Here is a 15,725-nt window from a genome sequence, read left to right as displayed (position 1 = left end):
GAGGCATAGGACAGTTACCCTTACCACTTCCCCATATGTCTCCACGGATGGAGAATTCATTTCCCGGTTCAAACCCACGCCAAGTTGTCTACTTGAACTTTAAATTTGAGATTACCAGGAAAATCACTGTAAATAAAAAAAAATCCAAGGATTGGGGTGAAAAAGAGGCTAATGACAAATTAATATAATCGGCCGATCGATTCGATGATGCTGAGTTTAATGGATCAGCCCGACATCCCATCATGGACATGTCACGGCAGAGTGTGTTCTCTATGGAGCATGGTTCGCACACACACACACACACACACACACACACATCAGATTACATACACTCAATAAATGGGAAATATGGCATTGAAATGAAGTTTTTCTGTGTGTGTGTGTGTGTGTGTTGGGGGGCTCTCCTGGTTGAGAAAGGCCAAAATCACGCACCTGTTTAACACAACATGGTTCTATTTACATTCTTCATAGCATCCAATCCACACAACACATAGCAACCGCCGCATCGGGGTCATTTCCCTACGTTATAACACAATAATACAGCTTTGTTCATTCATTTCACGGACATTTACTTTGCATTTGCTGAGTATGGAGGCAGAAACAGGCGGTGCCATTTACACACATCTGTCAATCAGTAACTCGACAAAATACTCACGGCGGCGGAACGTCTGGCGGAGGTAGCAAAAGCCTGCACGAAAGCACGTTAGCGTTGCGATGCTAACGACGGTGTACACAGAGAGTTCTATACATTCTGTATAGTCGCCGGTCGTTTCCCCCTGCCGGTCATTTCAGAACGATGTGGTAGCCGTCGTTTTTTTCATCTGGGTGACGGTAAAGAAAGTAGATGATCACCAGACGGTGCGGGATAAAAGTCTGTGAGATGTGAGATGAACGGCTCAGCACTGACCTCTCATGGTGCTGATGATGAAGCTCGTCTCCTCCTGGAAATTCTGAACCATCTGGAACACGGACGATCAGCTTATATAACCGTGGATTTTCAGAAATAATGCATGCATTATAAGTAATACTTTCAAACCCAAGGTTCTCATAAACTATAATATATATAATGTATATTTATATCAGATCTCGGGTGAAAAGTGTGCTTCATTAATGTAGCTGGGATTAAACTGAATTTTGCAATGTGGGAACTTTTTTTAGTTCCCAGAAGCTTTTCAGGAACACTTTTTTCGGCCATTCAGACAGCATAGGAACCAGGAACCATGGACCTCAGTTCCTACACGCATTTGAGCTACTACTCTGAGGTGTTTTTATGGTTCCATTCGAATTTATATGAAATAGGTGCTTGGTGGAATTCATAAGTATTGTAGTCACTGGTCGGCTGTTTTTCTTGAGACAAAACGGACAGAACCGGCGAGAAATGGACCGGCGAAGAGGTCCAAGCTCTTCTGGCCTGCTACGCCACAGAGGGATCTCTCCGGCTCACAGCAGAACATTACCATTTTGTTCAAAATAAGTTTGTATTGTTAGCTACCAGCAGTGTTTTTCGCACAGCAAAGCTTTGCAGGGAGAAAATAAAAACACTTTGGTTATCATTCCCCCCCACAAAGAAGATGAGGCAGCTACCCTCTCCATGTTTTGTGTCGTCTTTCTCTTCATCACGACTTTGTTTTTAAGTACACGCTTAAGGTACATGTCACGAACGCTTGTCCTTACTGCACGTGCAAATGTAAAGCTAAAAGTTTTGTGGACACCCGCTGCTAACCCATTAGCAACTTAGGGCTACCTCGTCGGTGACCAGGACGTGGATCCCGGTGGATTTCTGTCGGTAAATGTGAGCGATGTGCTGCGGGGTGATGCTGTAGAGCAGGGCGATCTTCTCGGACAGATCTGTCAGGGTCAGCTCTTCCAGGTAGAGAGCGTGGTAAACTGCAGCGGATGCAAAGGAGAACGTCGGATATCGCTCAAATCCATGCGTTGACGTCGGGTTTCGGCGTCGCCCACTTTGCTACCGGAGTCATTTAAAGCTTGTATGTATGCAAATTAAAGGAATCATTACATGACATAACACTGCAGTCATTTAGCAGACGCTTTTATCCAGAGCGACTTACAATAATTGCAATTCAATAACCGAAAATCCAAAAAAATTCGAAAATCCATTATTCAGAAGTCACCACTTTGCCAAATAACCATCTCAAAACCATATGCACACATACATTCATTTCTTCTGTTTTTTTTTTTTTTTTTTCATGATGTGCAAGAGGCTAACTTACTGTCCACACTTCCTGACTTGGTTGGAGGCTGGTTTCTGGCCTGCTGCTGACACACATAGATGGTGAGACGGGGCTGAACACACCTGCGGGGGAGGCGAGCCGAAATCACAGCTTGTAGCTTTGTCTGGATGTTATTTGAAAAGGTGAGGCAGCAACAGCAGAATATTTGCTACCAAAAAAGCTAACAAGGCTGCGGCACCTTTAACGGTACTCCAAAGAGGTATTTCAAGTAGAGAGGTATGCTAAGTATTTAAAGTAAATGGAAAATAAGTAGAATCACCAAACATGTGTCGTAACTATCCCCTTCAAACGTGGAACACAAACTACGAAAACAATATAGTCCAGTTGAAGTTACAGCTAAAATAAATCCCAGATGGATTTAGTACAAAAACGGTCAAAAGAGTCAACGCGTCGATATGGATGAATCATATTCTGGGATGTTCTGGACTGATCGTGATGGCCTCACCTTCCTTTCATGGTGTTGAAGAGGCGGATGCCGTCCGCCGGCCCGCAGATCTGCATCAGGTCCTCTTTGGTCATCCTCAGCAAATCAGCACCTGTAACGATAGCAGAGCGTCAACTTCCTGCTTTCTGTTCCGTGATCCGATGTCAGGGTGGACACACCAAACAAAAGTGGCAAATAGCCGAGTGTAACGGAGCAGAATGAAGTATCTAGTCTCGAGATGAATGACTCCTCGGAATCAGGTTTAATCAAAGTTTATCAGGATGCTAGTATTGACTGAAAATCAGTATATTAGCAGGTAGCATTTTTACATGACTAAATTTGTTTCGCCTCCCCCATTCGGATAGCTGGCGGCATGATGACGTGTCCTTGGGCAAGACACTGAACCCCAAGTTGCCGCCGATGGCCTGGTTAGCGCCTCGCATGGCAGCTCTGTCACCATTGGTGTGAGTGAATGGCTCTTGTGTGAGGCGCTTTGAAAACACAAGGTGTGAATGGAAACCATTTGCTAAGTTTGTTTTATTCTTGCTGGTCAAACAGCAAGGTAGTCAGCAGCGTGTTGACTACTGGTTAGCTAGTCAGTAATTACTGCTTGATAGCTGGTATGGTAATGCTGGTGGGGGGGAATAACAGTGACGTGCAGTCAGTAGAGGCAGGGGAGGCTAGGCCTCACCTGTCATTACAGAAAGAAAAAAATGCAAAATGAAAAAATGAATTAAAATGGTTATATTTATTCAGTGATTTGTACTTCAAAGTAATTTTCCACTTAGCTTCACCATTTTTATTTCATTTTTTTTTTCAAAAATCGCAAAAAAAAAAAAAAAAATCACATTTACCGCTAAAATATGAAGAGGAGACGTGCGGTGACGTAGCAACCAGCTGAGCCAACTATGGATTGCGCAATGATTCTGCTAACTGTGCTAGCATGCTATGCACTGAGACCGTATTGGTGTCTCTGTGGAAACATTTTTAATATATGAACTAAATTTCCATAGTTTAGCTGATGGGTCGAATGTTTTTCGTCAACAACTGTAACGTGTTTCTCGGATTCATAAAACAACTGCGAAGAGACATTAAGTGAGGCACGCAGTGGCGGTGCCTCATGTTAGGGGGCGCCGCTGATCCCAGGGATCCTTCTTACTACTCGGCTACAGAATAATACAATTAGCAATAGCAAGCTACAGTAAACAATTAGCAAGTCAAGTGCAGCCATCCAGCTATTTTTTTTTAGTAATGTTTTTTTTACATGTGCTTTTTTTCTATGCTACAGTTTGTATATGTAAAGAATTCTAATATGATATTTTAAACAAAACAAGTCAACTGCTGCCAATAAACGGTGAATAAGCTACTCTGTAGGGTTCATATGTTTGTATTTCTGACTGTGATGACGTCAGTGCCTCACCAGCCATGAACCTCACTGCACGTCACTGGGGGACAGTAAGTGCACGTGTGTGTGTTTGTGTGTGTGTGTGTGTGTGTGTGTGTATGTGTTTGGGCTCGGGCTGTCACTCATTGAAGAAAGTTTACAACCCGATCCTGCTGAGTTGACCTGCAGACCTGTGGGAGCTAGCTTGCTAAGCAGTTCTAAAGTTCGCAAACAAAACAAACAGCGCTGTCTACTGAGGAGATCCCAGAAGCTCACTACATATTGGGACATTTAATATTGTATTTGATGATAATCTCAAATACATAAACATTTGGGAACTTTAAAATAGTTTAAAAAATACCTTCAATAGCTAGCTTCTGTACTCCATGCAAGAGTGGTGACACTGGGCTTCTCAATTGTTCTCACTTGGCCTTTCCTCTATTTGTTCTGTGCGTCAAAATGTGAGGTGCTACTACTCACCCGGCCCTCCTAAAGTGTTACCTGAAAAACTGGAGAAGAGCCTTGAGAAAGGCGAGAACCTGTGACGGTGCAGCCACTGCTGAGTGTCCTGCAGCGAGGACGATGGCAGAAGGTGCTACATGTCAAAAAGAAGAAGAGCCCTTGAAATGAGTATAGCAGCAGAGCATCCACTGTCTCCAAATAATGTCCTAAAAGGGATAAGAGAGCAACGTTAACACTTTCACACCGAACTGGCCTCTGTTACTTACATCCGAGCAGCCAGGCACAAGCAGCTCCGCTTGCTGGTTTGGAGAACAGTTGCTATAGAAACATGCAAACGAAGAGGAAAAACATATTGGCGTGATTGGTTTGTTGTCTCGCACAACAACTCATCTCTTGATGTGTTGAGCCGCATTTTGTAATAACAGTGCATTTTGTAAATAAACGTCCAAAATGTAATAACTTTTTCATTTCATTTTGTAATAAAACCACATTTTGTAATAAACTGCCCCAACGCATTTTGTAATAAATTTTTCGCATTATGTGATAAGTTATTACATTTTGAGAAGATTATTACAAAATGCACTTGCAACTTTTTTATTCTCTAGGAAATGTAATAACATGGAATTTATAGAATATTCTCTGTTAATGAAACCTTTTAATAGTGTACTGATAGTAACGGCTTAGTACTGCTACTAGGCTAATAGAGTGATGCTAATAATAGGCCTCGCTTTTACAAATACTTTAAAGTAAAATAAAACACAATTAACCAATAATCTATGCTTTAGAATTGTTATTACATAATGAACCATGTTATTACATTTCCTAGAGAATAAAAAAGTTGCAAGTGCATTTTGTGATAAACGTCCAAAATGTAATAACTTTTTCATTTCATTTTGTAATAAAGCCGCAAAACGCGTTTTGTAATAAATTTTTCGCATTATGTGATAACTTATTACATTTTGAGAAGATTATTAAAAAATGCACTTGCAACTTTTTTATTCTCTAGGAAATGTAATAACATGGAATTTATAGAATATTCTCTGTTAATGCAACCTTTGAATAGTGTACTGACAGTAATGGCTAAGTACTGCTAGGAGGCTAATACAGTGATGCTAATATTAGGCCTAGCTTTTACAAATACTTTAAAGTAAAATAAAATACAATTAACAAATAATCTATGCTTAAAAATTGTTATTACATAATGCACCATGTTATTACATTTCCTTGAGAATAAAAAAGTTGCAAGTGCATTTTGTAATAAACGTCCAAAATGTAATAACTTTTTCATTTCATTTTGTAATAAAACCACATTTTGTAATAAACTGCCCCAACGCATTTTGTAATAAATTTTTCGCATTATGTGATAAGTTATTACATTTTGAGAAGATTATTAAAAAATGCACTTGCAACTTTTTTATTCTCTAGGAAATGTAATAACATGGAATTTATAGAATATTCTCTGTTAATGCAACCTTTGAATAGTGTCCTGATAGTAACGGCTAAGTACTGCTACGAGGCTAATACAGTGATGCTAATATTAGGCCTAGCTTTTACAAATACTTTAAAGTAAAATAAAATTCAATTAACAAATAAACTATACTTTAGAATTGTTATTACATAATGCACCATGTTATTAAATTTCCTAGAGAATAAAAAAGTTGCAAGTGCATTTTTTAATAAACTTCTCAATATGTAATAACTTATTACATAATGCGGCAAAAAAAATTACAAAATGTGTTGGTGCAGTTTATTACAAAATGCAGCAGTTTATTACAAATTGCGGCTTTATTACAAAATGAAATGAAAAAGTTATTACATTTTTGACGTTTATCACAAAATGCACCGTTATTACAAAATGCGGCTCAACATGTTGTCTGGAGTTGTTTACTGGATTATTGCAAAAGACTTAATCCCAGGGAAGTTTCCAGAATTGTGCTATTTGAGCTAGCTGCACTTTTTTCTGCTCTGAAAATTGTTCTGGTCTCTGATGAAGCAATGAGTTGGATTAAGTCCTCAAGACAGTTACTTCTTCTTGAAAACCTAATAATACTTGTGGAGTTCCACAAGGGACGATTCTTAGCCCCCTGTTGTTTTAAACTTTACATGGTTTCTTTAACAAAACTCATTTTTTAGCTTCTAACTTGTACGTAAAGTTGATGACAAAATCAAATGTTGTCAAACGTCCCTTCCCACATGCATGCTTTATGTTGCCATGGCTGCATGGCAAAGCAATCTATCCATTAGAAGCTAGTGCCCAGCTCAAAATTCACATCCCAGTTCCAAGTAATGTGTTGCATTTTAGACAATAACAAACATGGTTACATTGGAGGAGCTGGTGATAATATACATTCTAAGAAAAAGACACAAAAGAGAAGCAGTGCAGGAGAGGGGTGGTCTTTACGGCCATTAAATACATGGTGGCATGTCGATGGAGAATTTTTTTTTTCTAGTAATACGGATGACATGTTGTCTTTATTATTTTTGCTGGTTGCAATTATGTATTGCACCCATACTGCACAACACGATTCACCACTACTTCCAGTGGCTACTACTGTGTTGCTATGTTTGGCTATGCATCCAAAAACATACAGAAATGTGCACAAAATGAATGCAGAGAAAGAAAAGAGGGTGAACTCAGTATTTACGTTTGATGTTGAGCATACATGAGCCCTTAAAGCTAACGGTTACCACAATATTTTGTAAAAATCATGTAGGAAACCCTGAAACCCTAATCCCCCCTTCAAAATAAAGACAAAAATGAACTTTTTATAACTTTGAAAGTGTAAACAGTGTAAAAAGATAATAGTTAATTATCCATAGATACCCACTGTTTGCATTTACAGGGGCTCTGAAATCTAATAATGTCCCTTTTCTTTACCATATTGCTCCTGGTACACAGAGTAGCTTAGCTTCCGCTGAGGGTGACAGCCGATGCAAACGGTTACTCACTCATCTGTGACGGCGCAAGGTGTCGGGGAGCTGTGGTACACGGGAGATGGAGTGCTGCTGCTGCTGCGGCTTGTGAGGTTCAGGGCATCGGGCCACGGTGAACACTGCAGCCAAAGAGGGGTTTTGGATCACATACAGAATTTACATAAAGTTAGAGGGACTTGGACTAGCTTGAGCTGGATGTGTAGCGCACCACTTTGGATTCTTGGATTGTTTAAAGTATGACCTATCCCACTGTCATCACCTGACGGCTGGTGATAGCTGTGGTGTGGGTTGGGACTAGCTTTAGCTTGGGGTTTCAAGGAGGAAACTCGAAACTCATCTTTCCCCTCGCAAGGTCAGTGACCCCTTCCTTACCAAACGCTCCTAACTGCAGTTGAGAGTTGGAATATCACCCGGTTGTTCTCACCGCAATTCCAATTTCACTGTTACTATCAGGGAACTTGGCACTATGGTTCTCCCTGCATGGAAGAATGACCCGTGGATACCACGAGTCTTGTTAGAACTGGTTTAGCACTTGGGCACACTACAACTAGCCTGGCTGTTGCTCAGGGTTCAGCGGTAGACTTGTATGCTTCATGTGGTAATACTACATCTGAGTACTATTTGTCCACCAGGGTTCACTCTGGATATGTATCCTCCATTTTGAAGACCATGTCCTGTTGAGTTTCAACAAACTGCACCAACATTCAGGATTCATCAATAGACTCGGCTGCTTGGTGTCTCACGGAGAGCAGAAATACTACATCTTAGTGATATTTGTCTCACTCTGGATACGTAGCCTCCTTTTCAAAGATGCTGACCTTGTTTAGTTTCAACAAACTGCTCCTGGGCTCAGGGTTCATCGGTAGACTTGGGTGCTTGATGTCTCACGGAGAGCAGAAATACTACATCTGAGTACTATTTGTCCGCGAGGGCTCACTATGGATATGTAGCCTCCATTTCCAGGAGTTTCAACAAACTACACCCGTTAATCCGCACAATTGCCGTCTAAGAGAAAACACCATGAAACTACGTGGAAATGTTGTCCATTTTTAGGGGTGAATGAGATCTTTTAGTTCCTTCCCTTTCAGAATAATGCCTTGCACAAAGGGTTGTTTTGGGCTTCTTTTTTAGTGTTAGGTGAGTTGGGGTGGACGGTTAGGTGTTATCACTTAGCAAGACTGAGAAATAAAACCAGGTCTACATCATATTCCAAGTCTGACCCTGATCATTTAACGGCCTGCAACTCCTGAAGACCAATTTAGTTGAATTTAGTGACAACAGGTTTAGGATTCAGGATAACTGTTCCTGATTGAACTTCCTGTTGATGTTGTCTTCAAGCAATAAACACATCCTAACTTGTTTTTCCATTTGATTGAAGAAAAAAGGCGTTTTAATCGAGGCGATTGACGAATGAGATTAACCTCCGGAGGGAGGAACAAACTCCAGAGTCACTTGATGTCCAAACGCAACCGAGGTGACGCACCAAGACTCCCGAATCATTGACAGACTCTGAACCCGACCTTTTTTTTTTCCAAGGAATAGTGCAGGGGCGCGTTAATGGCGTAAGGATGAAGAGGTGGGAAAACACAATTACCTGGCGAGGCTTTATGACACGGAGTGCCGATAAGATTAGATGGATTACACAACAGCAAAACAGGTGCGGGTCAGCAACAACATGGGTGACCAAGACAAAACAAACATGGGTTCCACTTAGATCTACAAGCCTCACCTCCTTCAGCAGGGTGGTGTCATGGGACTGCTGGTACTTCTCCTTGTCCTGCGGGGACTTCTTGAGGATCTTCTCTCTGTCCGTTTTCAGTTTGCGATCGGCACCCTTTGGCTTTCGAGGAGACGCCAAGTAAGAAACGGTAGCGCGGACGCTCGCTCGAACTACCTTGGAGCCCTACCTTGAAGACTTTGACCTGGCAGCTGGCCGAGTGGACGTGGTCCATGTATTCCCCGTGCTCGCTGGTGGTGAAAGTGTCCACCTGGATCCGAAAGGGTACCCCTTTTTCACCGCCGTGCTTCCTGGGGGTGAACTCGGTGCTGATGCAGTTGACCTGAGAAGGACGAAAGGCGCGGAGGGGCGTGAACGCTGCAAAAACCTGTCCGGATTCCGCTATAAAAAAGGGGAATAGCTCCGTACCTGGATGAAAGCCGAAGCGCTTTTGACTGGATCCCAAAGGAACTCAATGGTGTTGAGGTGCAGGGGGTGTGAACGTGGCTCTAATATCCCCATAGAGAGCGGGATATCTGCAGGCCAGTCAACAAGCCCATCAGTCAAAGAGCCAGGGTTTCCGTTCCTGATCTATTATTATTATATACCAGGGGTCGGCAACCCGTAACACCCAAAGAGCCATTTGGACCCGGTTTCCTCGGAAAAGAAAACCCTGGGAGCCGCAATTACTTTTTGACGTCTAAAATAAGAAAAAAAAAAGGTACCATTGTATATGTTGCTTTTTAGTACCTTAACACTTTGTATAAATAAGTATGTCGTGTGTTGCTTCTGAAATTCACAAAGTATTACAGAGAAAATTAAATCTTATTTATGTAATGAACTCATTTTGAGCGTTGGGCTTTCGGAGCGTGTAGCGGAGCCTTGACTTGAATTTTAAAAATAAATCGGGAAAAAAAAATCACCGTGTCAGTAAACAATAAAAGATAAATATTTGCAAGATATCTTCATAAATATCTATTTTACCTGGTTTATGGGACTTCTGCTACTGAACTTCTGCGCACAGCATCTGCAAATCGGAACTTTACCGGCTGGCTTCCGCGAGTGTGACGATATTTTGAGCGGCGAAAAATAATAAATATAATTTTATTTAATATTTCAAGATCATAATAATCTTCCAACTCAGAACTAAAAGTTAAAAAAAGGAATTAACACAAATGGAATATACTTCAATCAAATATTTATCATTTATTTTCCCAAGCCACTCGGAGCCGCGTGCGGGTTGCCGACCCCTGTTATAGACAGTCAATTCGTTTTGCTGTGTCGTGGTTTGGGGTTCCGATCAACACTTTTAAGGGGAAAATCTCAATTTTTGAACAAAAAAACCCGATCTCGAATTGCAAACTAAATATCCGACAGAGGACTGAAGATAAAGTCGACTCACCGATATCCAGGATCCGGTCTCCTGGCCTGTTCCACCTCCAGCCCTCCAGCTGCTGGTGCTCCATGTACTGCAACCGGCGGTCGTGGAACACCACCCGGATAATGCTCTGCGAAAAAGCAGGTTTTTTTTTTGCAGGGGGTTAGGAAGCCTTGCTCCACCGGTAAGCTGGGTGCAAAAAACAAGACTCCCGTTGGTTCTCTCTATCACACCAGTTTTGAGGCCGTTTCATGGCATCTGGGTCGAGGAATATTAAAAATCGAACTCGCTGGCGTTCAAAAAAAGTGCTTGAACTTCCCGCGGAAATGCTTCTTTGACGGAAAACGGTTCATTTGAATTAATCGCTGCACCTGTTGGCGCGATCCGGAGCCCCATCCCATGATGCTAATCCCACCAACTGACCCAATCTGTTAATTTGATTTAAAATTTTTCAAAGGGCCCAACACTTTAGATTGTCAGGATTTTAGTTCACAACACTTGAGAAATTTCTGTGAAGGCCATTAAATCATTTTCTAAAATCTCTGTGTAGTTGCTGTAAACAAGCAGCTGTGTTTACAGTAAACGTTGTGTGTGTGTGTGTGTGTGTGTGTGTTGCTGCGTGCTTCAAACATTTGCAGAACGCAGTTAACAAAGTAATTTTTAATAGCATCACTGTCTCCCGATCCCAAATTGTAGATCATTAGCAAGATGTGAAACCGCACTGTTATGCGCGTACACGCCGCTAGCCTTGGCTGGAATTATGATGAGAATAAAAACAAACAAACAAACAAAAGACAAAAGGAACGGAAATGCATAAAGGAAACGAAATCCATAGCGTCTGTAAATAATGAGAAAAAATAATAGCAAATAATGAGAAAAAAAAAAAAGAATTTGTTGATTCCATGAAAGGGACACGTTTGCGTTCGGAGCCTGCATGTTTGTCTGGGATATATTTATTATTATTATTATCATGGAGGCCGTGTAGCGCCTAGCGCTTCTGCCTCGTAGTGAGAAGGTCCCTGATTGGATACCGGCTGGGGGCTTTTCTGTGTGGAGTTTGCATGTTATGTTCTTATTGTACGTCTCTATTTGACCTGCAAATTAGAAGGTGAAGGTTTGAATGTCTCTGCATGAGGCCTTGTCATCGTCTGGCAACCGGTCTTTGTTGAATCCTGCCTCTCACCAAATGACAGCTGGGATCTCCAGCATCCCTGAGTGCAGGACAAACCATTTAGATAGTAAATGAATGAAAAACATTTTTTTTTTTTTTTTTTTTAAACTCATCCCTTCTGTTATATAACAGATCGCTCCCTGGAGAACTTTCTACATTGACCTTTCTGTCACTGGGGTCATCCTGACTTGGACTGACAGCGTTTCAAAGTTAATAGTTTACGGCGTAATACGGCAAACATGTCAAAGTGTTTATCAATAACCACTACTCCCGGATACGCCGGGTGTCCGAACACGTGGCGAATGAAAATACCGCCAGTCTCGAGATGTATAAACATCGGCGGGCTTAAAAATAACAAGATGGATGAATGTGACTACACTGGACTGAAGCGTGTCAATAGATAACTAACAGCTTCCCTTTCAAACAAACCAAAATAAAACATTGTGAAATGTGCTCATAACAAATGTACAGATTGTTTTAGAAGTGCGGATTATATTTAGAAATAAAATTGGCGAGAAGGTGAGAAGTTTGGCTGTGCAAAAAGTCCCCAACACGGCTGACATCCATTCATCCATTCATTATCTATGGCGTTTATCCAGCATTCAGGGTCGATGGCGCCTTTTCTAGCTGTTACCGAGCGAGTGGCGAGGTTCGGTCCATCGCAGGGCCACGTATGGAGACGTACAACATTCACCCTCGTGTCTGCGGAGGTTCTCGGTCAGGGACTCGAATTTCTGTTTGGATTTGCAACCGAAGAAATTCAAGTCACGTTGCCACGACAGACGATTTTGACAAGAAAGGATTAAAGTGTCATATAGAGACAGTCAACCATTTACTATGTCGTTCATTAAAGTACTGGCCACTAAATAGCACTAATCAGCTCAGGCTATTTTGGTTTTTTAGTCAATTCTTCCAAACAGTGGTAAATTGTTTGTGTTTGAAATGATGTGTAATGGTGTGTTGGGGGTCTGATTTTGGAGAAACCGAATTGGCTTCTGATTGACTCTTAACGTCTTACGAATCCCCGTCTGCCCTTTAGAATGTAACCCCCTAATTTTTTTTTTTTTATTCCGCGCCGGGCGACAATAAATCATGGGGTGTTTACGGTTCATGCAGGTCTGAACACCGAGGCTCAAACATGACCAGTTTGCGGTGTTTGCCGAGGTGCCACCTGGCCCGTTCTTGTGTTTCCAGGAGGCTTCGGCGGACGGACGCCTGACAACGCGGACATGCCGAGGGGACTTGGGACGGGACACAATGGGGGCGGGGGGGTTAAATCCCCCCCAAAAAATTGCATCGCGGCAAAAGTATGTTTTATCCGTTAATGAGGGCTAGGAAATTGGAAATAATGAGGGGTTAATGGAAACTATTTTGGTTAGCACGCTAACGGGCACATGCAAAATCGGCGCGGAGGGAAGGTGATACCGAGCACTCCGAGGCCGACATCCCATAACCCGCCAGGGGACGGGCTGAAGGGGTCGTGGGGGCCGACGGTGAAACCAGGAAACACATGAAAAACAGAGGAGAAAAGAGGAGAGGTCACACAAATCAGAGACACCTTACACCTACCTTTACATATTTGCTGCTTAAATCTGTATACTCCACTAGCTTTCTGTTTAGCATACGGATTTCGTAGGACTGACCTACATTTAAAAAAAAAAAAAAAAAAAAACATTACAAAAAAATCAGATTAAATATTGAAAAAAAAAAATGTATTCAATCAGAAAGGAGGATGGAAAGGAAATTGTCGTCATGGCAATAAAACCATCAAATACAAGGGGGCTGACATTTTAGCCGTTTTTTAACATTTTTTCTTTTTTTTTTGCAAATGTATTTCTTTTCATCACTGGCTAAAAAGTTTCGACTCTCATTGCGCCCCACAGAATCACGACAAGCGAAGCAGGCGCTGCATGCAACGAGGGTTTTCCAGATGGTTCTGGAGAACGGGGCGAAGAAGGAGGAGGAAGAGGAGACGGTTGCCGGGGAAACAATATAAACGAGAAAAAAAAACTGAAATGCAAGGAATTATATCGGTAGCTGGAAGATGGTGAGACGTCGAGGTGTTTTCACACTCATCCCCTCAAAGTCGCCTCAAGAAGCCTTTCTTTTTCTTTTAACTTTTGAATATCATCTATAAACTTAAAAAGAAACTCCTTTTTTCCTGCCGTTCTGTTTATTTTGTACTCCTTCAAGGGACGACGGGCGAGAAAACACAGAGGACGAGATACGCGGGAGGAAAAAGAGGCCAAAAATCGCAGTCGTCAAGATTTTTTTTGCGTCTTTTATCGTCATGACGACGCTGTCTGGTGGCTACATTTTCAATGATTTTCCTTTTTTTTATTTTGAAACACCACTGAAATTGAAACACAATTGAAATGTCTCCTCGTCCGTGACGGGAGAGCTTAAAGGGAGGTCAAAACCTTTTTAAAAATGCAAATGAATAATCTAAATCTCAGGCTGGACTGCAGAAAATAATCAAATTACAATTTTTATTAATTTTAAATGAATCAGACTGGGATGGCCTGTCTTTCCTGTCGGATGTGAAAGCGTCTCTAAAAGGCAGGAAGTAATGCAAACAAGCCGGAAATAGGTTCGGAGGCCCCGGTTATCATAAATGAGATTTTAGTATTTTTTTAACAGATATTTTATGACGATATTTAAGGGAAATTACGCTGGCCTTTCCATTCCCCAGCTTTTACCGGACGAATGTCTTAGGATTAAGCGGAGACATGCCTGTTGGTTGGTTCATTTAGCGAAATCACAACATGCCACATCGGCAGATCCTATCCTGTCCGCCCGGCTGTCCAAGCAGCGGGACCGATGGCTACCTTGGTTCAGGTACGTGAGCGTCTCCTCCTGCGTCTTGACCGCCGGCGAGGTGGCGGCGCACAGGATGTACTGGAACGGAGTCCTCTTGGCGCCGTTTTCCGCCATCACCCTGGCCTCCTCGTTCGTCAAGAAAGGCGCTAAGGCCTCTCTGGAAGAAAACGCGGGGCAGTGTAGGGGTAGGAGGGGTTTTCATAAAAAAAAAAAAAAAAAAAAAAAAAAAAAAAAAGTGCTTTTCTGTCAAATTCATCAGCAGAATTTCTATGTGTGAATTTTTTTTTTTTTTTTAAACATTTGATTTTTTTTTTTCTCAAAAAAAACAAACAAAAAAAAACTTGGATGGCGGCTGGCTTGTGATTTACCTAATGTAACTAGCAGAGTGCTGGTGGTGGTAAGACTCAGGCTGCGGGTGGCAGAACAGCATTTTGTCCGTTGCGGTGGAGGTGGGTGGAAGGGGGGGCGGGTGGGAGGGGCGGCGGCGGCGGCGGCGGCGGCGGCGGTCGTCCCAGGAGACAGACGTTGGCGAGCGCCGGCTGATTCCCTCAGGGTTTTCTGCTCGTGGAGCTTTGTGGCCCCGCACCTCGGGCGCCCGCGTCCTTTTTATCCCGCCGCTGATGTCGTCAGGACCCCATTAGCATACATTGGTTGACCTTTGAGAGGCGGAGTGCGGAGGGACAATCCCGTCCCTCCTCCTCCCCCCCCCCCCCCTCTTCCCACCTCCCAACGACACCGAATCCCGATCACAGGTTCATGCCTTTTAATAGCAGCCTCGCTCGGGTCCGGCTGTTTGCACTGCCAACAGCGGGGGCCCTAAAAACCAGACTTTAAACTCACTTAAGGTAATGATGTCTGGAGGGACATTTTGGAAAACAAACACAGAAGCAGATGCAAAAGACCAGAAGGGGTTTGACCTGAACGGGGGTGTGTGTGATCATCCGGTGAGCTCTGGAATGGCCGTCTTCTGGCAGCGGCTAATAAATCTAGAAGAGGATAAATAAAGCAAAACGGAGAAGGAATCCTTTCCCCTTTGAGTCAAATATCCTTTTTTTTTTTTTTTTTTTTTTTAATTTCCACTGTTATCGAGTTGTACGGGACAAACTTTCGAGATTAGCGGCGGGTTATCTGAAATCCGCTCAGGTTAATGTTCACACATGCGTATACGACGACCCGTGCTTGT

General features: G+C 42.4%; 1 protein-coding gene across 1 annotated transcript; it reads right to left on the bottom strand.

Moving 5' to 3' along the window:
• Positions 1-435: 435 nt before the first annotated feature.
• Positions 436-15,358, bottom strand: tfcp2l1 (transcription factor CP2-like 1). Its single transcript, XM_086147758.1, has 15 exons — positions 14,911-15,358; positions 14,551-14,699; positions 13,292-13,365; positions 10,576-10,681; positions 9,603-9,709; positions 9,364-9,516; positions 9,186-9,296; positions 7,472-7,575; positions 4,789-4,840; positions 4,562-4,655; positions 2,698-2,788; positions 2,232-2,314; positions 1,745-1,887; positions 908-959; positions 436-821 (listed from the first exon to the last, which is right to left on the bottom strand). The coding sequence occupies exons 1-15, from the start codon at positions 14,970-14,972 to the stop codon at positions 784-786; spliced, it is 1,419 nt and encodes a 472-aa protein (XP_086003884.1). The 5' UTR covers positions 14,973-15,358; the 3' UTR covers positions 436-783.
• Positions 15,359-15,725: the final 367 nt, after the last annotated feature.

The sequence above is a fragment of the Fistularia commersonii genome, chromosome 6 (assembly GCF_037954325.1).
Source record: "Fistularia commersonii isolate RoL2024-O1a breed Wild chromosome 6, RoL_Fcom_v1.0, whole genome shotgun sequence".
Taxonomy (NCBI): domain Eukaryota; kingdom Metazoa; phylum Chordata; class Actinopteri; order Syngnathiformes; family Fistulariidae; genus Fistularia; species Fistularia commersonii.
The sequence above is the reverse complement of the archived record's forward strand: the minus strand, read 5'-3'. Positions and strand labels throughout refer to the sequence as shown.